Genomic DNA, 27,737 nt, shown 5'->3' on the forward strand with positions numbered 1-27,737 from the left:
ACCGGTAATTTTATAGTCAGATTTTTACATGTGTGCAAAAAAATGAAAAAATTGCTGTAGAGAGAAACTGGTTAACAAACAGATACAATGACACCCTTTGATGTGTAACAGACCAAAAGGGGACAGATAAGAGAAGTTCTTTGTTGGGTTTAAGCCTCAGCTTTTGATATTGATGAAAAGGGTTTTTAAAATGTTGTTCAAATCATGAATAAGTTGTGATCTATCGTCTTATCCTCTGCTGTATTTTATGTTTTTCAGGTTCCTGGGGAAGATGCATGGGAGATGAATGTGGGCCTGGTGGGATTCAGACAAGGGCTGTATGGTGTGCCCATATCGAGGGGTGGACAACCCTCCCCACAAACTGCAAACAGACCGACAGACCTGAAAACCAGCAGAACTGTTTTAGGGTGTGCGACTGGCACAAAGAACTATACGACTGGCAGCTGGGCAGCTGGAACCAGTGCGTGCCGGTCACATCAAGGTTGCCGGAAAAACCTTCAGAGTGCACAAAGGGCGAGGAAGGAATCCAGACCCGGGAAGTCGTCTGTTTACAAAAAGCCACCGGGGCGGAGGCCGATGACAGTATATGCGAATACTTTGAGCCAAAGCCCAGGCTGGAACAAGGGTGCCTTATTCCCTGCCCCCAGGACTGCGTGGTGTCCGAGTTCTCCCCCTGGTCGGAATGTTCCAAGACGTGCGGCAATGGCTTGCAACACCGAACGCGCCATGTGTTGGCCATAGCCCAGTTTGGTGGGTCGGCCTGCCCAAACCTCACTGAGTTCCAAGTTTGCCAGACATCACCCTGCGATGGGGAGGAGAATATGTACAGCCTCAGCGTGGGGCCTTGGAGCTCCTGCTCAATGCCTCTGTCCAGGCATGTGCGGCAAGCTGGCAAGAGAGGGCGCAACAGGGAACGGGCAAAGGAGAGAGAAAAGGCTGTAAAGGACCCAGAGGCCCGGGAGCTAATTAAAAAGAAGAGAAACCGCAATAGGAAAAACCGCCAAGAGAACAGATATTGGGATATACAAATTGGCTATCAAACACGAATAGTCACCTGTATGCACAAGAATGGAAAAACCGCTGCATTGAGGTAATTCGTTTATATTAAACAAAACTGTTGTGAACCTCTGAAATGAAAAATGAACAAAGCATATCTTTCTATGTTGTGTAATTGCCTCAATCCAAAGCACCTACTGTGATTCCTGTCTCCTCTCTTCTTCCTCTGCCATCTGCATGAGTCTCTTCTGACAGTATATGCTGACACTAGTCAATCCCAGGAGATGGCCCTGTCTCTGCTCCAGCCTACAGCAGGTGATTGACAGCCTCAGATGTGTGGAGATGCCATTAACAATTAAGGGCAGTACCCAAGTCATTTTTCAAAATGTTAGATGCAATGCCTACCTCTTTTATTTGGGGGAACAACAGGCGAGAGTTGCAATTCTCTGTTTTACAACGACCCAAGGCCGAGGCTAGAATGGCACTTCCTAACTTGCACTACTATTATGGTGGGACAACTGTGCCACCTAGGTGAATGGCTGGTACCTGTCACTCCAGGGGTGGTGGAATCGCATTTGGCATATGTACTTCAACAATTAAGGTAACTACCACATGTCTGCGTTTCTATGCATGTTGGGAAAGTACAAAATTTTGTCCTCGTTCCCGACCTGGATAGATGTGAACCCAGCCTACAATAAAATTGTAACATATGTGGTGAGCTTAAGGCATAGTACAACTACTGTATAGTCCAGGCTCGAAGTTATCTTGGAGAGAGGCAGTGATGCCGGAGAAGGTGCCTAGGTAAGAAAACACCAACAACCAATACACTAATGCCATTGACCACCAATGCAGGGGGACTACATTTCACTGCCACTGACCACTAATGGAGGGGGTTACATTTTACTGTCACTTACACTAAATGGAGGGGGGGGTTACATTTCACAGCCACCACCAATGGAAGGCATAAAGTATGACTGCCACTGATTACTGATGGCAGCATGACTAAAATAGTAATGCCACCTGAAACAATGTTGGGATTTTTTTGTAGCTACTGACACTAATGTTGAAAGTCACTATTACCCCCACTGAGGCCAATACTAGGGGTAATTTTTTGCCCCAACACCAACAATGGGAGTTATTTAACTCCCACTTTCTGGTCAGTGTAACCCCAAGTTCTGTTTTATCTAAAATAAAGCAAAGCCAAGGGGAAAGGTGCAACACATACTAGCCATACACCAGTTGATTGACCACCCCCACTTTTGGGCATGCCTACAAGTGTTCAGGGAGTGGGATGAGTGTTTGCACGCATTTTCTGACAAAAAGTCAGCCTTAGTATAATGAGTATATTACATTTACCTATTTAAATGTGTTACACTCTTGTGAGCTGCTTTGTGCGACTCTAATTAAATACAAAAGCTGCCAGCACCCAACACACTCCCTTTAAAATGTGCAAATTATCACTTAGACATTTAGTGCAGCGCGTATCCAAACTAAAACAACTCTCCTATTTAGTGATCTTTACATCACACTCCAAAAAATTAATACAATACATATATTCACCAAATATATATGTTATAAATCGTGCAAAAAAATCTGTATATAGGGTTCAGCAGTCCAAATGCTGTCTCATTAAGACCACATACACATCTCACACTGTGACTCCATACAGCAAAATAAATGATCCTTATCACTGCATTGTGTTAATACTTTTGATCGTAGCAATGTCCTTTTAAATATCCAGTCTATCCACCGTGCTTTCCTTTCCTAAATGTTCGTGCCACCTTCACCAGATGTGCCCTCACCTTAATAAAGTGTATGTTAATCCTTGATATTCCTTTATTTCCATTAATTTTTTATCTCCACTCCATGCTTTACATGTGTTTCACTCCTCCCTCATTATTGGAAGCCTCCAGTCTCCAGCTATTTATCGCTCAATCTAATGCAAGAGATATAAATGTGCAATAGTGCTTTATCCTTTAAAAACACTCTTTATTTCAATCATACATTGGTATAAAACTCACATTTTAACAATCAGATTATCGCCTTTGAATGTATGTCATATATACCGTTTGTACATGTTTCGTCACACCTCGTGACTTCCTCAGGGGGATTTGAAACAAATGTGACGAAAGATGTAGGGGCGGGACCTGAAGGGCTGACGCTGTGAACTTACTAACGAGTGTTGTAAGCTGACGGGACTGCAGAACCAACGGCAAATTTACCTGTGGTACAAATGGTATATATGCAATTCAAAGCCAATATTCGGATTGTTGTTAAAACTTAAAATGTAAGTTTTATACCAATGTATGACTGAAATAAAGAGTGTTTTTATAGGATAAAGCACTATTGAACCCTAATATCTCTTGCATGAGACTAAGTGATAAATAGCTGGAGACTGAAGGCTGCTAATCAGAGGGAGGAGTGACACACATGTGAAGCACGGAGCGGGGATAAAAACTTTATGGAAATAAAGGAATATCAAGGCTTAACATACACTTTATTAAGGTGAGGGCACATATGGTGAAGGTGGCACAAACGTTTAGGAAAGGAAAGCAAGTGGATAGATTGGATATTTAAAATTACAATTCTACAAAATGTATTAACACAATGCAGTGATGGGGATCAGTTATTTTGCTGTGTGGAGTCACAGTGTGAGATGTGATGTGTATGGGGTCTCGCATTTGGACTGTTGAACTTTATATACAGATTTTTTGCATGCTTTATAACATATATAATTAGTGCATTTGTGTAATTAATTATTTTTTGGAATGTGATGTAAAGATCACTAAATAGGAGAATTGTTCAAGTTTGAATAGGTGCTGCACTATAAGTTATATTACATTTACCTGCTGCAGTCTTTTTCTGATGATACTTTTTTTAAATTAATGTTTGATAATGCAAAAACTAAACCAAACACAAACCTTGACCATGTCTGTAGGCTTTACATATCAATTTGCAGGCACATGAGTTGCAGTCTGGCTCTTTGAGTTATGTTTTGCTTTCCCTGAGCAATTTATGCAGCATTTTTCTTAGCCCAAGCAGCAGAAAACACCACAGAAAACACGTCTGTTTCAGTCGAATTTTAGCACAAATCCCGGACAAGCCCCCAATTGTTTTGCATTTTAACGGTTACTTCGGGGTAAAGCAAGGAATCAGAAAACCCTGTAGTATATTAATGTGCTTTTGCTAAACAAGAATATGTCACATACAATCTAATGTACTCACAATTGTAAGAAAACAATACAAGACATACGTTAGGATTACAAATATGCATACAACACACATGCACATGCTATCTAACCTTTCTGGCAAATGAGCATTGACAATGTACATTATGCTATAGGGATATACTAAAAAGTCACTTAGCTCGGGTTATAGCTGCTTTATGGTCTCTGTAGGCAACCAGGACTCCGGGCTACCCAAGCGATTGCAGAAACCACTATTTCCTAAAGTGTACATTTACTGTCATCCCCTGCTGAATTTTTTTTCTGCCATTCTTAATTTAGTTCCCTTAATCCACTATCATTGATTAATCTCTAATTCCAAACTGATTCCAAGTCCAAACTGCACAAAGTTAACAAGCAGGTCTTCCTCATAAAGTAGCCATGGAGTGTATGTAAAACCATAGTAAAAATAAAAATAAATAAAGCAGTGTAAGAATACTTACATGGAATGTAAAGTAACCAGGCACAATGCAGAACACTGGAAGTTGAAAAGTCACGTACAGTATTGCCATAGGTCTAAAATAGAACTCATTTGATGTCTACTTGAGCGAGAAAATCGTCATTCCCAGTTAATATCTATTTGGGGAATTATCCTTTCTACTATTCTCTACATGGAAAATTGATAATGACTCAGCTAATGTGGCCGAACGATAAAATTAAAAAAGAAACAAATTAGTCTAATTGATCCCGCTTCTCTTTTAATTAACCAGCAACTGATAATTGGTAAGGCAAAATCATGGTAGATGAGCATTACTCAGGGAACAGTAATGTAAATATATATATAGAATTGTCATCATTAATCAGACGTGGAACAAGCTGATGGAATAGATTTTGGAACAATGAGGCCTATGGGTTATCTGACAAGATGGTAGTATAGTAACCTATTGGATTTCAGGTTTTATTAGTCAACAACAGTTTGAAAATTAAAAGCTGGTTTCCAGTTACGTGACAAAAATTACTACACACCTTGGTTCTTCATGTCTACAGAGGACTGAGTATCAGATATACTTTTTCATGTTAGACACATGCCTGGGAAACCTGGAAATTTTTGGAAATTGGAATTCCTGGGATTTGAGGTGGAGGTAAATTTTGGGTGTAGTCAAAAAAAGAGTATAAAGGTAAGAGGGGCTTAAAGGATAGGTCTACAGACCATTCCAGTAACAATGTCAGTGCACTTTGTCTCTCAACTATCAGCCATTCTTTTGATGTGACTCTTCATTGATGGTACACCATTCTATTCTATTCCATATGACACCATTCCATGGATGTGACAAGCATACCCGGGGACTTTTGGAAATTGGGATTCCTGGAATTGGAGGTGGAGTTGATTTTTGGGGGTAGTTAAAAAAGTGACAAAGACAGCTCCCACCTATCCACTATTCTATTGATGTGACACTAATGCCGCGTACACACGAGTGGACTTTCCGGCGGACTAAGTCCGACGGTCTTTCCGACGGACTTTCTGACTAGGTCTGACGGTCTTTCCGAACCAACGGAGTCCGTTCGGTTTGAACGTGATGACGTAAACGGGACTAAAAAAGGAAGTTCAATAGCCAGTAGCCAATAGCTTCCCTTGCGTCGTATTTGGTCCGTCGGACCAGCACACAGACAAACAGTTTTCCCAATTTTAGTCCGTCGGACAGATTTGAAACATGTTCTATTTCTAGGTCCGTCAGATTTTTATCCCGAAAAGCTATCGGACTAGCCCACACACTATCGGATTGTCCGCCGGACTAATCCAGTCGGACCTAGTCCGCCAGAAAGTCCGCTCATGTGTACGCGGCATTAGGCTAAGTTTATGTTGCAGCAGACACTGAAAAGTAAGCCATGGTGGATATATTTTTACAGGGTGGCTAAGCAGCAGCTTGCAGGTGTTCAGGAGGCAATTCTGCTGCGGCTTCCAGAAGGTTTATTTTTTTTCTTTGCCAAATGCTGATTTTAAATAGAACTGAAGCAATTGCAAACCAAGTGGTGTGGCCCTATTGACTTGACATTCATAGGTGACATGAATAAGTGCTAAATAAACATGAAACACGTTAGATATTGCCTGCTGATTCCCTACCTTTTATCTGTGGTATGTGATTTTTTTGAAGACTACAATAAAGGTGATTTTTAGATGGGGGGCCGACCAGTTTCCTCCTTTTTCCTTGTGAAGACAGCGACGAGCTGGGCCGGCACCTATCAGTGTAATTGCAGCAGTGGATTAGTGGACCACCCTGGAGCGGTGCTTGCGTCTTTAGGTTGAATACTGTAGCTGCTGACTTTTAGAAATCAGGTACTTATCAGTCCATGAGGTAAAACACAATGAGTGTAGCGCTAATGAAATATTGAAACGTCCAATGTCAAAGACATTAAACCAACAGTTCCAAATGTAAATTGTAGGAGAAAGTCATCCGTATATATATTAATAGGGAATCTTCAGGAACTATAAAACTTCAAGCAGAAATATAAGACATCTGAAGTGAAGACAGACACACCACCACCGAAAATGAAGAGGCTTACCAGATTGGATGGACCCAGAGGGGCATACGCCGAGTTGGGTCGGATAAGGCTTAGGTGGTGAGTGGCTGTAGGTGGCCCGGAGGGGCGATGTTTATGGAATGAACCACAAGTTGCTATATCCCTCAGAGCAATGTCAGAAATCCGGAGGGACGAAGTTTATGGAACGAACCACAAGTTGTTGTATCCCTCGGAGCGATGTTAAAAACCAAGTGATGGTGATGACGCAGTTTGGAATTTTTTTCCCTGGGCACTGGGTGACCCTGTCCCATCACTGCTCCTGGGACATTTCCCAGGAGGCTGCCATCAGGGAGGGGGATAGGATGAGCCTAGGAGAGGATTGAGGAAGTGGGTACTGACAAAAAAAGGTACCGGCTCCCCATCAGACAACCTGCAACCTAGTTAAAAGCTGGGGGAGGGAGAGAATTAACAGTACTTTGCTTTTGAAGTTAAGTTCTGTCTTTAAGCCAAGATTTTAGCTTTCCTTTCCAGTGAAAAGATTTGACTGCATTTTGCAAAGGAAAGTTTTCAACAGAGTTAAGCTTTGTGTAGTAAAAGCATGTACTACTAAGTGAATGAAAGTGATCTGACCTCTTAATGCGCTGTTCGCAAGTTAAATAATGCATGAAGAGAGCATTAAAAAGTCGTTAGGTATGAGTGAGCATTAAAACAGCCAGCAGTAACATCCACAAGTACAGAGTCAAAGGGTCTGATTTACTAAAGTCAAGATCACGCTGACAAACTACTCATGCCGGCTCTCAAATAAAATTAATTCTCTCAACTCATTCATCTCTTGACCCGAGCCAAGATTGGTTATTAGTCTCTTGCATGGAGTTTACTATAAAGCCACACAAGCTTTGGTTTTCATAGGAGCACAGAGTATGTCAAATATTGCAAGGAGGCCTGCGATTAGAAGAGGTGGGGGATGAGTGTCACAATCTCTTTGGACTGCCAAAGGTGAACCACTCAACATCTCCTGGAGAACACAGACAATAACTGTGTACCCCAAGAGGAAACAAAACTTTTCCTCTGTATCTTTGTGGTTCTTCCCGATTCCAGACAGCAAAAAGTCAGGACTACTCTGACTCTCGTTTGCCAACCACCCCACATGACCTAACCTGCCTTCAAATTCTCTCCTGACAGGTCCTGGCCCCCACTCCCAATTAACAAGAAACTGTCCAATCAGGAAAAGGGGCTACAGTAGTAAAATTTTTTCTTCCACCCACCATCACCACCCAGAATCCAACCACCACCAACCCATTCGACCACCACCACAGCCCAAAATCCCACCACCACTACCCCACTCCACCACCCAAAATCCCACCATCCACCTTCCCACTCCACCACCAACACCACCACCACCCAAAATCCCACCATCACCAACCCACTCCACCACCAACACCCAAAATCCCACCACCAACACCCCATGCCATCACCAACACCACCACCACCCAAAATCCCACCACCAACACCACCACCACCCAAAATCCCACCATCACCACCACCTAAAATCCCACCACCACCACCACCCATTCTGAGAAAAAGAAAAAAACAAAAACAAAAAAAATAATAAAAAGGGCCCCACAAGCTTGTGGGAGTGTACATAGTGGGCCATCAACACCAGGGCTTTTTTTAAGCAGGAACTAGGGGGAACTCAGTTCCGCCACCTCTGGCTCAGGTCGTCTACTCCCTGCTCACCACTATCACTTGGTAACACTGAAGTCCAGCTTCTACCTTTAGAAGTGATAGCTTATCTCCCAGTAGGTCCCACAGGTCACATCTCCTGAGCACATCCCACTGAGTGCTGGACAGGGACCAGGGAGATACAGAACAGGTGCCCAGGGTTCAGTGCAGTCATGGGCAGGAGAGGGTGCGTGGTAGGCTCCACCCTCTGTGGTCTAATTTTTTTCCCTGGTGACCAGTTGTTGATGCTCCTACTGCATGCAAGTGCAAGTGACTGTAGTATAGTATAGTATGTTGGGAGGTACTACAGCCAGATAGGTGTTTCAACTTAATATTGCAACAAAGGTAAGACATATGACAGATAGTGGAGCTTTTTAAGGAGGGTGGAAAGATGAAGGCAGTGGAGGGAAGGGGTTGTATGCATAGGGAACAGCTACTATTTGATGCCATTTGACAGGTATGTGTGTGTGGCGGGCATGGTTGAGTTCCTGCACCTATTCTCTGAGAAAAAAAGCCCTGATCAACACTGCCACAGGAATCAGACCCCGTGGCTAGCATTGTCACACAAAGGAAGTAAAGGATGGTGGCAGGATCAACCGTTATTCCGGCACATTTATCCTAACAATGTAAAGCAGGGGTCCCCAAACAATGGCCAGTGGGCCAAATCCGGCCCACTACAGGATTTGATCAGGCCCACAGATAGGGTCAGTAGCGTATCCTCAGTGTATACAGATTGAGGATTAAGATCAGCAGAGGAGATCTATGGTCTCTGCTTCTGTTCTAAGAGGGGACTCTGATGGGGACCCTGATTTTAAGGGGAACTCTGATGTAAGGGGGAACTCTGATGGGGACCCTAAAGTAATGGGGGACTCTGATCTAAGGGGGAACTCTGATGGGAACACTGATGTAATGGGTAACTTTGATGTAAAGGGGCTCCAATGGAGACTCTGATGTAAGGGGACCTTGATGTAAGTAAGGGCACTGATGGGGATGTTTTGTAAAATACATGATGTGGCCCTAGTACCAAAACGTTTTGAGACCCCTGATATAAAGAACGCCACAACAAAATCTATACGGTTAGAAGAAGCAGATAAAATTACAATTAAATAATATCCTTATTCTCCAAAAATAATCCATACACATCCTCTACCTAATCACCCCACAATTTATCATTCATGAAATAGTTTCTTACTGCCTCTTGTAATGTCCCCTGTACGCCCCCGGACCTCTCTTTTTCCCCATCACTTCTGTTTTCTTTGGAACAAGCAGTGCACGTTGGTTGCGGTCGTGTATACTACTCAATGCACACTACAAATCCCAAAGTTCGTAGTTCATAGACCTTCTCAGGAGCAATCAAGAGAGTGTGGCTACATACCTACATACAGATGGACCATGGAGGATGCACATAGCCACCCTCTAACAGGAAGTGAAATCACAGCAGCCAAAAAAAAAAGGGATTTGGAAAGCAATAGAAGGGACTTTTTTGAGTTGAAGCAGGACTAAACTGTATCTGAGGACCACAAACTGAAAACTCTATTTAATTCATTTTTAATATTCAAAGCAACCCCCCCCCCCCCCAATCCATCCATGTCTCCATGCTTCATTTTGGTTAGAAATCACTTTGAAAAACATCCCAGTAGCATTTCTAGCCACGCTTGTCTTCAGTAAGGGCAGATTATTCATGTAGCATTTACTTCCTGGAATCCATCTGCTCTTAGCTCAGGCATGCAGGCAGGAGGGTGTGCTTAGCTGAGAAAGCCCCTCCTCCCGATGAAAGACTCCTGGGATGTATGACATTATTATGGCCTTGGACCTGAAACCATAAAGCAACTGAGGAAAATTTGCTTTAAGAATATATACTGGAATGGAATTTGCTTGTTTTAAACCAGAGTTTAGTGTTTTTTTTTTTATTAAAGCTACTTGCTGACCGCAATGCGTATGTGTACATTTGCAAGTGGTTTACTGGGGTTATGGCTGAAGTTATCAGCCATAACCCCTGTATATTTTTTTTTTTTTTAGCCAGCGCTCCGAACGGCTCATGAGCTGCTTTCAAAAGGGGCGCCCCCCCCCCCTTCGTTTGTCAGTGTTTCTTGGGCTTACCGTCTTCACCGACGCGCCCATGAAATGTTCCAACGGTGCGGCCAGCTGGTCACAGAGCCAAACCAAAGAGAGACGAGATGATCTCTGATTGCCTCTATGGCCTTGGAGGACCGGAGTAACATCATGACATCACTTCCGGTCTAGAGCGGAAGTGATAATTTTTTATTTTTTTTTAAAGCAAAAAGATCAAAAATGTATCTTTTGCTTTTAAGGGTAAAGGAGAGATTTGAGGTCTTTTGGACCCCAGATCTCTCCATAAAGAGGACTTGTCATTCTTATTTCTATTCCAAGGGATGTTTACATTTCTTGTAATAGAAATAAACATTATAAAAAAATAAATAAATAAACAAAAGGGACAGTGTAAAAATAAAATATATTAAGAAAGAATTTAAGTGTCCCATCCCTCTGTGCTCGCACGCAGTCACGCCCACATATGTAAACGGTGTTCGCACCACACATGTAAGGTATCACCGCGAACGTTAGAGTGAGAACAATAATTCTAGTGCTAGACCTTCTCTGTAACTCTAAATCGGTAACCTGTAAATAATTTTAAAGCGTCGCCTATGCAGATTTTTAAGTACCATCGTTTGTCGCCATTCCATGAGCGTGCGCAATTTTAAAGCATGACATGTTAGCATGACATGTTAGCTATCAATTTACTTTGCGTAACATCATCTTTTATATTATACAAAAAAACTGTGGTATATATTGTGCTTTGTTTTTTTTTTTTTTATTATTATTATTCATTAAAGTGTATTTTTTCCAAAAAAAGTTCAAATGTGCAAATACCGTGTGACATAAAAAATTGCAACGATCATTTTATTTCCTAGGGTCTCTGCTAATATATATATATATATATATATATATATATATATATATATATATATATATATATATATATATATATATATATATATATATATATAATGTTTGGGGGTTATAAGTAATTTTCTAGCAGCAAATACTGATTTAAACTTGTAAACAAAAAGTGGCAGAAAAAAGCCCAGTCTTCAAGTGTTTAATGGGTCAATTTTAGGGTTTATAAATACTTAAATGGCTAAAGTGCGTTCTAAAAAATTCACAGAACGGCTATGTGTATGCAGCAGTGGATGCAAAAGACCAGAGGAGAGCCTGCTGGGAAAAGCAATTGAAGTCAATGAGATAATGCTGCATTCAGCGGTTGGGTTAGTGCCGTATAAAGCAATGCCTAGCAAATGTAGTATGTACTAAATTCACTAGTAGACAGAAACTCAAGAAGGACTAAAAAGTACAAAACGTATCCCCCATTTCTAAACCCTTTTGAATGTAGCCTGAGCGTTGGAAGGTGAAACCCAATATATATAAAGCCCTTTGAGCTGCGTGGGACAATTATTTTATAAGTGCCAATAACTAGGATTTGGACTGCACAGCAGTGTTCGAAAACATGGATTACCATTATTCTTTTCTGGGATTTTATTTTCATGAATTTTGCTTTTGTTCTAATCACGCCTGGCAAAGTAAAGTGGCACACGTCTCTGAGGCTTTCTGGTAGAACTATAGTACAATGCTGGCAGCTAATGCATTCTGTTTGTCTGTTTTGTAATGGGAAGTACAGAGTTGCTGTCATTTAACAGAATGTATTTACATGTCATCATTTCCATCAGGAGACCAAAAACAAAAGATTTATTCCCTTTATAAAGGTAGTGGTAGAGCCATATATTAACCCTTTATACTCCCAGGCCATTTATGCCCCTAAAACGGCTGGTTATAGCACATGTACAGCCTAGAACAGCCTTTCTCAACCAGGGTTCTGTGGGACCTCGGAGTTCCTCCAGGAGGTTACTAGGAGCTGCTTGAGCACTGAGCAATTTTTGCCTCTCAGGTAAGTTACAACTGACACCAATGATTTTTGTTTGGAAGGGGAACATTTTTCCCACTATCCACCAATTAAAGCAGAACTTCACCCAAATAGGAAATTTCCGCTCTTCCTCCTCTTCCCCTCCTCTTTTAAATTTGGCACATAATTTTTTTGGTGGGGAGCAAGTACCTGATTTGGACAGGTAACCGCTCCCCTACTTCTGGTCAGATCACTATGGCGATCTGAGTGGAAGTTCAGCCCCCCCCCCTTTCCCCCGCAGCCTTCTGCGACACATCACAGGTCCCAGAAGACTGATTCTGTCGCCTGCACCCAATTTTTTTTTTTTTGGAAGGGGAACACTTTTCCCACTATCCACCAGTTAAAGCAGAACTTTACCCAAAAGCGGAAGTTCCGCTCTTCCTCCTCCTCCCCCTTTTTTTGGTGGGGAGTGGGTACCTGATTTTGACAGATACCCGCTCCTCCACTGTTCAGCCCCCCCCCTCCTTCCCCCGCAGCCTTCTGCGACACATCACAGGTCCCAGAAGACTGATTCTGTCGCCTGCACCCAATTTTTTTTTTTTGGAAGGGGAACACTTTTCCCACTATCCACCAGTTAAAGCAGAACTTTACCCAAAAGCGGAAGTTCCGCTCTTCCTCCTCCTCCCCCTTTTTTTGGTGGGGAGTGGGTACCTGGTTTTGACAGATACCTGCTCCTCCACTGTTCAGCCACCCCCCCCCCTCCTTCCCCCGCAGCCTTCTGCAAGGCTTCATGACTGGTTTCCCTTAGTGAAGATGCCGCCACCTGCACACAATTTTTTTGGGAAGGGGAACACTTTTCCCACTCTCCACCAGTTAAAGTGGAACTTCCTCCAAAGGGGGAAGTTACAATCTTCCTCCTCCCCCCCTTCTCTTTTAAATCTGGCACATTATTTTTTTTTGGGGGGGGGCAGGTACCTGATTTTGACAGGTACCCGCTCCCCACTTACGGTCAGTTCCCCCGAAGGGCCTGGTATGGAAAGGGGGGGGGGGACCCCACGCTGTTTTTTTCTTTATTTTTCATTTCCGGCATTTTTTTTTTTACATTCAGCTGTCAGTGGGGAAACCTGTTGACAGCTGATAACTCATCGTTTGTTAAGGACACGGTGGTTTATTAACCAGCTATTCTTTACACAGAATTTGGATTGGTCGGTACATTTTTGACCGATTCAAATTTGAATTGTTCCGAAAATTTGGAAATAAAATCAAACGAAACAAAACCAATTTTAAAGAAATGTGTTACTATTGTTATTTAGAAATTTAGATACATCCAAATCGCTGAATAACCAAAAATTAGTCTGAATTTAGATTCAGACCGAAACGAATTGCACATATCTATTGCAGACATGCAGCAGGAAATGGTCAAAGACTACGGGCATGAAACAAGAGATGGCCAGAGACTGCAGACATTGAACAAGAGGTGGTTGAAGACAATGGACATGCTATAAGATATGGTCAGAGACTGCAGACCAGATACAAGAGATGGTCAAAGACTGCAGACATTCTACAGGAGATGGTCAGAGACTGCAGACATTCTACAGGAGATGGTCAGAGACTGCAGACATTCTACAGGAGATGGTCAGAGACTGCAGACATTCTACAGGAGATGGTCAGAGACTGCAGACATTCTACAGGAGGTGGTCAGAGACTGCAGACATTCTACAGGAGATTGTCAGAGACTGCAGACATTCTACAGGAGATGGTCAGAGACTGCAGACATTCTACAGGAGATGGTCAAGTACTGCAGACATACTACAGGAGATGGTTAGAGACTGCAGACATTCTACAGGAGAAGGTCAAGTACTGCAGATATGCTACAGGAGATGGTCAGAGACTGCAAATGAAAAAACAAAAAAACATTAAAAAAAGAAGGGTAAACTACACAGTCCAAAAACAATCAGTGCAAAATAAATGAACCAAACCATGTCTAGCACCCTCTAGTAGTGTGCTAGAGAGAGAAGGTCAATTTAGGCAGGTCTGGTTGGTTGCTAGGCCTGTCTGTTTTCATTCTGGGCTGGGAGTGGCTCAGTGTAGCAGCTGGGGACTCACAGGCAGCATCACTAAGACCTCCCTCTTCTTTCGAGAGCTTTCTAGAAGGTTCTGGAAATAGAGGAGGGAAGGGGGGGTGGAGCTGCCTGGGATATTCTGAGGAGCCCTGACCAATCCCCAATTTGGATTGGCAGGCCTCCTTAAATACCCAGGGTCAGCCCAGCTGTGGAGGAGTTGTCGGGTGGAAGAGCTGGAGTGAGAGAGTGTGGAGGATGTCAGGCCCTTGAGGAAGCTCCCCAGTCTGCGGGGGGGGGGGGGGTGACCTTGGGCCTGGGCTCGGGTGCAGCCTTGACCAATTTTAAGAACATGTGAAGAGGTCCTGAACTGGAGGCACATAAGAGAGCAAGGAGAGGGCAGTGGGAGAGAGAGCACTACTAAGAGACTCCAGGGAGGACAACTGGTTGCAGCCAAGAGGGCTGGTGAATGAGGCACAGTCGGGAGGACTGGGGAGGCATGCCTGAGAGGACTGGGAACTTGTAGTCTGAGATGGGTGCAGAACCAAAAGAGTGGACTGTGGTGAATGGGGCAGTGGAAAGAGGCAGCTGCAGCCAGGAGGGCTGGCATGGCCTGAAGATGGGTTACTGGGCTCAGTAGGACAGCTAGCACCAGGCACTTTCTATTTTGCTACACTATAGGGGCCACGGTCCCTGCCTGCAAAGGGCAATTGCTAAAGGCCTGGCTGAGCCAGTGTCAGAAGGAAATGTGAAAAATAACTGCGCATCAAAGAAATGGTAACATATGCTGCGAAGTCCTATATGTGACACAAACACACAACGTGAAAAAATGGAAAATTGGTGACTCGCGTTTTAACAAACTACAGTGTGTATAGCTGGAAAGTAATCCCAACGTTACTCAAAACCAAATGCTAAAAGACATATGATGATATATGACAAACTGCAACGTGCAAGTGATCAAACCTCCCCTTAAAACAAATACAAAAAGACATATGATGATATATCAAAAAAGGAGTTGGTGCAGAAAAATAAGTAAACATGAAAAGCTGCAGTGTATGATGCAAGCAAATAAAAAATTGAAAAATGGTGAAAAAATAGTGAAAACATAGTCCATATACAAAAACACCCAAAAGTGATGTAACAATCCAAGAATGTCCAATTGTATGGAATCATAGGTGTATGGGTCCACCACCATAAATAGAATGCCTGGCCGCTTACCAGAACCCCATGACATCCCGTTAGAGGGTCTAAATGGGCTGTTAAATCCTGCTACAGATGGAAGCTGGAATGGGACATCAGGAACTGTAGTGCAGATGGATGGATCCACAGGGAAAAAAGGCTTAGCCCTCAGCAGAGTGGTGTCATCATAAAAGAGAAAAGAGGAGGGCTCCGATAGTGTAAAATCAAACGGTATTTGGGTAGAATGTTGGGATTTTCTGGTATATACAGTAAATTAACTCCTCAATGTAATAAGTGCCATCTCTCAAATGGTGTCTGCCTCTCCTGAAACATGCTCCACCTGGAGAACCACACCATATGACCTTGGATTCTGATGTAAGCAGTCTGTTGGCTGCCATCCATTTTTTATTTCCCATTGACCATGGAGTTACAATTTTCAACTATATAAAAATCACAAAAGTGGAAAGCTCAAAGGAGCAGTGTTTGCCATGCATCGACGAACAACCAATCAGATTTTTTCTTTTAATATGACTTCAAGAATCTAAAACCTGATTGGCTGCTACATTATACTCTCTCTCTTCTCCCTTCTTCCCTTGAAACAAAAAATTTAAGACTGGGAAATTTGGTGACCTTGTGGAAATACATTCAGTATATGGTCCACATAGTGAGCTTTGAGAAAAAGTCATTGCAAATGGCAAGGGTGCATTCTTTGCATCTGGAAGAAAGGAGGTTTAGCTGAAAGGCTTCTTCACAGTAAGAGCTATGAAAATGTGGAATAGACTTCCTCAGGAGCGAAGTATAGCCAGCTTAGTTAGATGTGTATCTAAATGTAAAGAATATAACTTGTTGTCAATATTTATAAATATTACCACTGTAGATTGTTGCTGTAGGAAATATTAGATTGTCTTAGAGCAGTGGCCTCCAAACTGTGGTCCGGGAGCCAGATGTGGCTCTTTGCTTGCTTTTATCCTGCTCCTCCCACTGATATGAGACACTATTCCTTCCACTGACACCAATGATGAGGCATCATTGCTTCCACTGATACCAACAGTGGAGCTTAATTCCTCCTACTGACACCAGCGATGGGACACCATTCCTCCCACTAATATAAAAGATGAATCACTATTCCTCCCACTGACACTAATGATCGGTCAGTATTTCTCCCACTGATACCAACAATGGGGCACTATTCCTCCCACTTACACTAATGATGGGTCAGTATTTCTCCCACCGATACCAACCATGGGGCACTATTCCTCCCACTGACACCAATGAAGGGGAACTCTGATCCTTCATCCAGCATCAGTACTATGGTGCTATTCCACACAATGGGCCATTATTCCTTCCACTGACACCAACGATAGGGCACTAGGCTTCCCACTGACACCAATGATGGGGCACTATTCCTCCCACTGACACCAACATAAGGACACTATTGCTTCTACTAAAACCAATGATGGGGCACCATTCCTTGCATTAATACCGATGATGGGGCACTATTCCTTTAACTGAAACCTTCCACTGACTTTAGTAATGGAGCACTATTACTTCCACTAATACCATTGATGGAGCACTATTACTTCCACTAATACCATTGATGGAGCACTATTACTTCCACTAATACCATTGATGGAGCACTATTTTTCCTCCTACTGACCGTAGGCAACATGTAGCTTTTTTAGTCCCATTGACCACCAAGCTGAGGCATTGTTTGCTCTCACTGGCCAAAAAGCCTAACCCCCCCTCCTAAGGTCTACTGGAGCAAATTAGACCATACCCCTTTTTTTTTAGTTTCTTTTTGCCTTCCTCTGGATCCATTGTGGATTTCGGATTCACAGACACTCTCCATCCAATCTGACAGAGCTTGAGCTATTTTGCAAAAAAGAATGGGAAAAAATGTCACTCTCTAGATGTGGAAAGCTGGTAGAGACATCCCCAAAAAGACTTGCAACTGTAATTGCAGTAAAAGGTGCCACTTTGTGTTGGTCTATCACATAAAATCCCAATAAAATACATTTACGTTTTTGGTTGTAACATGACAAAATGTGGAAAATTTCTGTTTCAATAGTTTTTATTGTTTTAGTAAAACAAAGAAAGAAGATCATTTAGTGATATTATTTATTTAGCATGTAGCAAACGAAACATACAAATGTGGAGCTTAGTATATGAAGACCATAACACATAGGTTAGGTCTGCCATGAGACCCTCTAATACACATAGACTTGTAACTAAGGAAGGACAACAACTGATTATGAACTACAAAGAAAGCGTATAAACAACATAAACTCTGTGAGGTAGCCATCCGACTAACCACCTGATGAAGCATGCATATTAGAGGGTCATGGGTGTACAACATTACTAAAACATAACCACAATAAGCTGGTGCAGATGGTGATAATGTCTCTTAAAAGGTGGAAAATTTCAAGGGGTATGAATACTTTTTCAAGGCACTGTACATTTAGTTTTGGAAATCTGACAAGCTGTATGTTGTAGTAACTTAATTGCTACATTTTATTTTTTTTTTTCATTTTTATTTTATATATTGATTAAAGAGACTAACAGCATTGTATATTTCCTTTAGCTTTTGTCAGCAGGAGAAGCTGCCGATCACATTCCAGTCATGTGTGATGGACAAAGAATGTCAGATGACTGAGTGGTCAGAATGGAGCTCGTGTATAAAGTCCTGTGAGTCAGTGCCACCTACGGGACACCGCACCAGGGAAAGAACCATTAAACAGTTCCCAATTGGCAATGAAAATGAGACCCCAGAACTGGAAGAGACGGAGTCATGCACACCTCCACCTGATGGGCCTCATGCCTGTGTAAAGTAAGTAAGGGCTGAAGACAAAAATATTATTGTTCTATGTATTTAGCAGCTATATATGGCCTAGTAGAGCCTTGGGAGTTGGTGGTAAAGTTCTCATCGGGGTCATTATGTCAATGGAGATGGTATGTTTTTCCTCTGAGTTTTTGGTTTTCTTTAACAATCAAAATAACTACTAGCTTTCATGCACATGTCTTATTTAGTGTATGGATGGGGCAGAAATATTTTCTCATTACATATGCAGTGCCTGCTTCCTCCACCCTTTTCTTCCCTTCCCTTCTCTTCTCCTCTCCTCTCCCCTACTAGTCTCTTCTCCTTCTTTCTCCTCCAATTGCCTCCCCTCTCCTGTCATCCTCCCATCCCCTTTCTTGTCATCCCTCTCCTCCTCTCTTCCCTCCCCTTCCCTTGTATTCCCTTTCCTCTCCTTCTAGTCTCTTCTCCTTCCTTTTCTTCTCCACACTCCTGCTTTCCTGTCATCTCCCCACCCCTCTTTTGTTCTCCCATTAACTCCTCTCCCTTTTCCTCCTCTCCTCTCCTCTCCCCTACCCTCTCGTCTCCCCTACCCTCTCGTCTCCTCTCCTCACCCCTACCCTCTCCTCTCCCCCTCTCCGCTCCTCTCATCTCCTATCCTCTCCCCTCTCTACTACCCTATCCCCCCCCCCCCCACTCCTCTCCTCTCCTCTCCTCTCCCCTCATCTCCTCTCTTCTCTCCCCTCACCTCCCATTCCCTGCTTTCCTATCCTCCCCCCCTCCGCTCTCCTCTCTCCTCTCTCCTCTCCTTTCCTCTCCTCTCCTCTCCCTTCCCTTCCCTTCCCCTCCTCTCCTCTCCCCTCCCCTCCCCTCCCCTCCCCTCCTCTCCTCTCCTCTCCTCTCCCCTCCCCTCCCCTCCCCTCCTCTCCTCTCCTCTCCCCTCCTCCTTTCTCTTTCTCAGTGAATACGTGTTTGTACTATGGCAGTAATGAAATGGAAAGCACCCCCTCTAGCCTTTTTCTATCTCTCTCATTCTCTTCACCCCTGCAATCCCCCCTCTTTTCTCCTCTCCCCTCTCCTTTCCCCTACCCTCTCCTCTCCCCTCTCCACTCCTCTCATCTCCTATCCTCTCCTCTCCCCTACCCTCTACCCTCCCCTCCCATCCCCTCTCTTTCCTCTCCTCTCCTATCCTCCCCTCTCCTCTCACCTCTCCCCTCCCATCCTATCCTCCTATCCTCCCCTCTCCCCTCACCTCCCCCCCCCCCACTCCCCTCTCCTCATTTCTCTTTCCCAGTGAATACTGTTTGTACTATGGCAGTAATGGAATGGAATGCACCCCCTCTAGCCTCCTTTTTTTCTATTTCTCTCATTCTCTTCACCTATGCAACCCCCCCCCCCCCCCGCACCCCCACCCCAGCTCATCTCCTTATCTTTTGTACTAAATAAGTGTTTGTATCTGGGCAGTAGTTGAATTTGGGCCCCAAAGCTGTCCTTGCACAGGGGCCCTTTGGAGATCATATCTCTTACTGGTATTCAGGCAAGGGAGCGGGCGCAGGAATGTGCACCTTCTATATAAATTGTCTGCTTGCTGCTATTTTAATAACTAACAACCTGCTTACTTTAGTCACCGAGTATCTTTCTACCTGAAAATCTCTGTTTTGTTAGAGATACTGATGCCTGAGGTGGGTATAAATTAAAAATAACATTACCATTTCCCGACGTCGCTGTGCCGGCTCCACAGTCACATAAAAAATTCATAGTTTAGGATTCCTGATGAAAGTGTTCTGCATTATTCTGTTTCATATATACACGGGACATTGTTCCTGCCAGGATTTCACCATATGAAGATCATATTGACAAGAGCAAACGTGTTCTTTCTTCATTCTTCATAACATGTAACAGATTTCCGGTAGTTGCGAATATTTTATAATTTGTGCTCTAGAGATCTTGCAGAAAAGGTATAAGTGGAGATCACAAGGCATTAGCAATGGACCAAGTCTTAGCTGTGTTTGCCAGCCACCCCATGAGTCCACCTGGAAGGGAAACCTCTTCTCTATGATGAGTGAAGGCCAAGAGCTCCCTAGAGTATTTGATGCTCGAATGATCCATCCTATTATTTTACTGTAATGCAATCCGGCTTCATGGACTTATTTTTGAACACTGTTATTTGCTATGGCAAGAGCTAGAATACCTTGTACTTGAACGGTGGTTTCCAAAATAGGGCCCACAGGCCAGATGCTGCCCTTTGTTTTTGCTTATCTGGATCCTGGGGCTTATTCCTCCCACTGATACAAGGCACCATTCCATCCACTGACACAAACATGGGGCCTAATTCCTCCCACTAACACTCTATGATGGGGCACCATTTCTCCCGTTGACATAAAGGATGGAACATTATTCCTCCCATTGAAGGTATCATGCCCCTACCAATGATGGGGCATGATACCTTCCACTGACACCAATGATGGGGCACTATTCTTTCCACAGAGACCAATGATGGGACACTATTCCTCCCACTGATACCAACAATGGGACAGCATTCCTTCCACTTACACCAACTGTGGGGCACCATTCCTCCCACCGACACCAGCAATGGGGCACCATTCCTCCCACCGACACCAGCAAGGGGGCACCATTCCTCCCACCGACACCAGCAAGGGGGCACCATTCCTCCCACCGACACCAGCAAGGGGGCACCATTCCTCCCACAGATACCAACAATGTGGAACTATTGCTTTCTACCAGCCCCAACGACGGGGTAATATGCCTTCCATTTATACCAATGATGGGGCACTATTCCTCCCACTGAAACAAATGATGGAACAGTATTCTTTCCGCTGACACCAATGATGGGGCACTATTGCTCCTAATGACATTAACGATGGGGCACTGTTTCTTCCACTGACACCAATGGTAAGGCACTATTCCTTCCAGTAACATCAACCATGGGGCCCTATTCCTTCCACTAGGAGAAGGAAGTGTCACCAGCACACCAGGATCTCCAAAATTGGGTCCAGAATTTTAATGACATAGTATCAAAAACATAAATAGAAGCAAGGTTTCGGAGGCACACAGGACCCCTTCATCAGGCATGTGTTCTATTCCTTCCACTGACACCAATGACGGGGCTATTATTGGTATTTATTATAATTCATATTCATATTTATTATAATGGAGCACCACTTATATTTATTATTTATTATGCAGCCTGACTGCATAACATTCATTTATAAAGGGTCAATTGGGCTTTAAAGAGAACCATTCAGGTTCGGACTAACCTGTAGCATGCCCAGTATGCTGTGTTCCCCAGCCAAACCTTTTCACTTTTATTTATTTATTATAAGTATTTTTATGGCAAAAATGTAGGTCCCCATCTTACATTCATACATAAACCCACACACCTACTAGAGCAAATGTGGACAGGGGCCAGTTAACCTACCAACATGTCTTTGGAGTGTCTCTTCCCAACCACATAACCCATATATGTAGGCGGTAGACTGCACAAACACTATATTGCCAAAAGTATTGGGACGCCTGCCTTTACACACACATGAACTTTAATGGCATCCCAGTCTTAGTCCATAGGGTTCATAATTGAGTTGGTCCACCCTTTACAGCTATAACAGCTTCAACTCTTCTGGGAAGGCTGTCCACAAGGTTTAGGAGTGTGTCTATGGGAATATTTGTGAGGTCAGGCACTGATGTTGAACGCAAAGGCCTGACTTGTAGTCTTCGCTCTAATTCATTCCAAAGGTGTTCTATCGGGTTGAGGTCAGGACTCTGCAGGCCAGTCAAGTTCCTCCACCCCAAACTTGCTCATCCATGTCTTTATGAACCTTGCTTTGTGCACTGGTGCAAATCATTTGGTGGAGGGGGGATTATGGTGTGGGGGTTGTTTTTCAGGGGTTGGGCTTGGCCCCTTAGTTCCAGTGAAGGAAACTTTTAAGGCGGCAGCATACCAAGACATTTTGGACGATTTCATGCTCCCAACTTTGTGGGAACGGTTTGGGGATGGCCCCTTCCTTTTCCAACATGGCCAGTGCACAAAGCAAGTTCCATAAAGACATGGATGAGTGGGTTTCGGGTGGAGGAACTCTCCTGTCCTACACTTGATAGAACACCTTTGGGTTGAATTAGAGACTGCGAGCCAGGCCTTCTCGTCCAACATCAGTGCCTGACCTCACAAATGTGCTTCTGGAAGAATGGTCCAACATTCCCATAGACACACTCCTAAACCTTGTAGACAGCCTTCCTAGAAGAGTTGAAGCTGTTATAGCTGCAAAGGGTGGGCCAACTCAATATTGAACCCTACGATCTAAGACTGGGATGCCATTGAAGTTCATGTGCGTGCAAAGGCAGGCGTCACAATACATTTGACAATATAGTGTACTGTATGTGTCCATGATGGTCTGAGGTTGCCTCTGACAGCTCTTGTTTGGGGCTTCTGATCAGGAGCCAATGAGATTGGTTCCCAATCACGTGACCACAGTGAGAGCCAATCACAGCGGCCACCTGATTGGGAAGCCGCTCTGCATCCCATCCTTAAATCCCATTTAAATGGGCTGCCAGTAGCCATCAGGAAGGAGTTAATCATTTTTTTATGTATTCTGTTTGGTGTAAAAAAAATAAAAAACCTGCATATAAAATACTACAAACGTTGATCATTTAATAGATATGCTGTACATCCAGCTGATCCATGCAATAATTGGAAACAAAATAATTTTGCTTTGCTGTACTTGGAAAATAACACATGGTCGTGAAAATATCGCCAGTGTTATGCTTTGGCGCATCGACCTTCTTCTCCACGGATCAGTGCTACTGTTGATTGTGAAAATAAAAGTGTCCCTGGGGCATTGGTCTCCCTGCCCCCTCTCGGGCCTTTTGCAAGCAATAGATCATAGAGGCAATTTAGTTTCTGGTCCAGAGTTCCCTGTCTCTGGCTATAGCGGTAAATATTTTATCCTTTGCCTGTCTAAAAAATAAAATATGTCTGACGCTATCCAGAAAAACCAGTGTAGATCTTGTGAGGTATTCAGACTTGGGGGCTTGAAAGACCTCTTATTGAGTCTAAGTGCCCAGCTTATTATTAGGAACTGATCACATGTTCAGCATCCATTGACACTGCAGAGCCCCTCTTTCTGCAGTTGCAATGGTGCTGCACATGTGATCAGGGCCGGTGCTACCACTAGGCAAACTGTGCAGCCGCCTAGGGCGCCCAGCCACTGGTGTTCCTACTGTCTTCTCTCTGTAGCAAGCAACTAAGTCTCAGCATCAGCAGGCAGCCACCGCTGCGTTCGCACATAGTGTCAGGGGCGTAGCGGTGGCGAGGGCTGTGTCTGTGTCCCGACTCCCAAATGAATGGAAGCAAGCAAACATTCATTAATGGGTGCTGGTAGGCTGCATTTGATGGGCGCTGGTGAGGCTGCATTTGATGGGCGCTGGTGAGGCTGCATTTGATGGGCGCTGGTGAGGCTGCATTTGATGGACGCTGGTGAGGCTGCATTTGATGGACGCTGGTGAGGCTGCATTTGATGGACGCTGGTGAGGCTGAATTTGATGGGCGCTGGTGAGGCTGAATTTGATGGGCGCTGGTGAGGCTGCATTTGATGGACACTTCATTAAAAAGGTGGGGTATACATAGGCAGGGAAAAGGGGATGGAGTCAGGGGTGGAGCCAAGAGGGGGCAGCAACATTAGGTTTCGCCTAGGGGTGTCAAAAATCCTTGCACCAGCCCTGCATGTGATCAGTTATGACAGCAGCCATTTGATGGCGCGACAGTTGTGTTAAGAGCACAACCAACTGTGACAGAAAAATCAATGGGTATAGTTCCCTTTTTAAGAAAAAGACAGGACTTCAGTCAAGAAACAAATATCGCATTCTATGATGTGTCGCTCACAAATACAATGCACTCTGTCATTAAGGTATGTCTGGAGAGCCACAGAATGGACGGAGTGTCGGGTGGACCCACTGCTTAGCCAGCAGGACAAGAGGAGGGGGAACCAGACAGCTCTTTGCGGAGGAGGGATCCAGACCCGAGAGATCTACTGCGTACAAGCCGATGAAAACCTTCTATCATACCTCAATGCTGTGAAGGACAAAGAAGGTAAATCCATTATTTGATACATTTTTTTTTTTATTTGAAATGATATGCAGGATTACCAGTAGAGGTGATTGTATCTTTATAAACCCATTTGCTTGATATAGGATCCCTGAGGGAGGGGATTGATAAAAATGAAGGGTGTGGTCTAGTGAATTAGGGCAGAGGTTGAGCTCCTTGGGGGCGGGACTACAAGCTACACCTTCATTTCACCAAACTGTATTTTTGCAAAACTGACCAGCAGTAATAGAAACATTTAACAAAAATACATAAATGTATACAGCAGGGCCGTCTTTAATTTTGATTGGGCCCTGGGCAAACATTTTCTTGGGGCCCCCCCTCCATTCTGAGACATACAAAAAATAGCAGGTAGACTCAAAATCAGTTTACTGCAGAAGATCACGCAGCGATTGCAATTGTTTGCCAGAGGTTACAGCCTATCATTACTGCTTAATGGCTGGTTTCCAGAGGTTACAACACATAATTTCTGCTTGCCAATTGGTTGCTAGAGGTTAATGTACATTATTAGCGCTCACTAATTGGTTGCTAGGGGTTATAGCACATCATTAGCACTTACTGATTGGTTGCTAGAGATTAAAGCAGATCACTACTGTTTGCTGATTGGTTGCTAGAGGTTCATGCACATCATTACCTCTCACTGAGCAGTGGAGCAATCCCAAATAATTGAGCAAGTAAAGGGGCACATTAATACACATACTACAGGAGAGGTTCAGAGACTGCGGACATACTGCAGGAGACAATCAGAGACTGTGTACATACTGCAGGAGACAATCAGAGACTGCGGACATACTGCAGGAGACAGAGACTGCGGACATACTGCAGGAGACAGAGACTGCGGACATACTGCAGGAGACAATCAGAGACTGCGGAAATACTGCAGGAGACACTCAGAGACTGTGGACATACTGCAGGAGACAATCAGAGACTGCGGAAATACTGCAGGAGACACTCAGAGACTGCGGATATACTGCAGGAGATTACCAGAGACTGCGGACATACTGCAGGAGATTACCAGAGACTGTGGACATACTGCAGGAGACAGAGACTGTGGACATACTGCAGGAGACAATCAGAGACTGCGGACATACTGCAGGAGACAATCAGAGACTGCGGACATACTGCAGGAGACATCAGAGACTGTGGACATACTGCAGGAGATTACCCGAGACTGCGGACATGCTGCAGGAGATTACCAGAGACTGCGGACATACTGCAGGAGACAATCAGAGACTGCGGACATACTGCAGGAGACAATCAGAGACTGCAGACATTATACAGGGGATGGTCAGAGAACTTTTCAGCAATGCACAGCTTTACAGTTAAATACCACAGCTCAGGGTTTAAACAGTCAGGCATTCTATGGTTGTAAGGACATACCTGGCCAGCCAAACTCACTACATACATTCAGGACTGTGGGCGGGGCATCCACTCTCTGCTGTCACTAAAGCAGCTGGGAGCTCCACTGATGCTTTGTTGGGTGGGCCCTGGGCCCACATCACCCGTGAATTGTTGCCCCGATGACAGCTTTGCAGAGCGCACAGAGGACATGGGAGGATGTATTCCGCGCTAGCCAGCTGAGAGGGGCGGGGCCAGGAGCTCCACTGATGCTCTGACCCCGCCCACGTGCAGCCTGTGTACTGGGTATAGAGCGCCTGTAGTGAGAGCCAGTGATCGGAGTGGGAGTGTCATTGGAGCTCCCGGCCCCGCCCCCAGACCTCTGTATTCACCAGCCAATATAGAGGGGGCGGGGCCGGAAGCTCCACTGACACTCCCACTCTGATCACTGGCTCTCACTACAGAAGCTCTTTTCCGAGTACACAGGCTGCACGTGGGCGGGGTCAGAGAGTCAGTGGAGCTCCCAGCCCCGCCCCCCCTCAGCTGGCTAGCGAGGAATACATCCTCCCGTGTCCTCTGTGCGCTCTGCAAAGCTGTGATCGGGGCCCCAATTCACGGCTAGCGCGGGCCCCCCAACAAAGATTGGGCCCAGGGCAAGTGCCCCGTTTGCCCTGCGCTAAAGACGGCCCTGGTATACACCCATCAGCCATAACTTTGTGACCTCCCACTTAATATTGCTGTAGCGGTACCCCCGTAAGGGCTGCTACAGTAAGTGTTATGGCCCACCTGTCACCCTGCCCAGCCCGCCATTCACTTCCCAGACACTCCAAGGCAATGAACAGTCCATTAGCTTTGTTTTTGTATTTTATTGAGGGGATTGAACTTGGATGGGGTATAGGAAGTATGGGATGCCCAGTGGATTTGGAACAAATAATTGGGACCACTTATATACACTCTGGTATATACAGGCCTCTCTTCCTCCAGCACAACTCTTACTGCAGACTATTACTCCTCAGCTTCTCCAGCACTCTACTTGCTTGAGGAGCGCGTGGTTAGGCCTGGCACTGGACCAGCCAGGCCTTAGCAACTGCCCTTTGCAGGCAGGGACCGCGGGCCCCTTTAGTGTAGCAATAGAAAGTCCTTGGTGCCAGCTGCCCCTAACTTTGGTTACTAAGCCCAGTAACCCATCTTCAGGCCCTGCCAGCCTTCCTGGCTGCAGCTGCCTTTCTCTACTGCCCATGACACCACAGTCCACACCACTGGCTCTGCCTTCATCCCAGGCTGCATGCTCCCAGCCCTCTCAGATGTGCCTCCCCAGTCCTCCTGACTGTGCATGTCACTCACCAGCCCTCCTGGCTGCAACCAGTTGTTCCTCTCCTTGGAGACCTTCCCAGCAATGCTCTCTCCTGTGCCTCCTGACTGGAACACCTTCATGATTTCTTGAAGGGGCTCCGTCCACGCCCAGGCCCAAGGTCACACACCCCTCCCCAGACTAGGGTGCTCCCTCAAAGGCCCCAAAAGCCTAGCATTCCATCTCCAAGCTCTGAACAACTCCTCCCCAGCTGGGCTGACCCTAGGTACTTAAGGAGGCTTGCCCCCTGCCAATCCAAGTTGGGGACTGGCCAGGGCTCCTTAGAGTACCCCAGGCAGCTTCACATCTCCTCTCCTCCTCTCTTTTCAGTACCTTCCATAAAGCTTTAGAAAGAAGAGGGAGGTCTCAGTGATGCTGCCTGTGAGTCACCAGCTGCTAACCTGAGCCTCTGCCAGCCCAGATCAGATCAAAACAAACAGCCAGGCCTGCCTAAATTTACTTAACCTACAAAAAAACCTACTCTAGCTCCTACCTTGAGGGTACTACATTCGGTAGACCCCCCTTTTGCCATCAAAACAGCCCTGACCCATCATGGTATGGGCATTACTAGCTCTCTAAAGG

General features: G+C 44.7%; 1 protein-coding gene across 1 annotated transcript in view; it reads left to right on the forward strand.

The window, feature by feature from the left end:
- Nucleotides 1–258: 258 nt before the first annotated feature.
- The window catches only part of THSD7A (thrombospondin type 1 domain containing 7A), a gene marked incomplete at its 5' end in the record, with an annotated part of 209,493 nt that continues 182,014 nt past the window's right edge, over nucleotides 259–27,737 (forward strand). Inside the window, 3 exon segments of the mRNA XM_073629537.1 lie at nucleotides 259–1,090; nucleotides 18,139–18,384; nucleotides 24,273–24,454. Of these exon segments, the coding sequence (XP_073485638.1) occupies nucleotides 259–1,090; nucleotides 18,139–18,384; nucleotides 24,273–24,454 (1,260 nt within the window).

Source organism: Aquarana catesbeiana, linkage group LG05 (assembly GCF_042186555.1).
Source record: "Aquarana catesbeiana isolate 2022-GZ linkage group LG05, ASM4218655v1, whole genome shotgun sequence".
Lineage (NCBI taxonomy): Eukaryota > Metazoa > Chordata > Amphibia > Anura > Ranidae > Aquarana > Aquarana catesbeiana.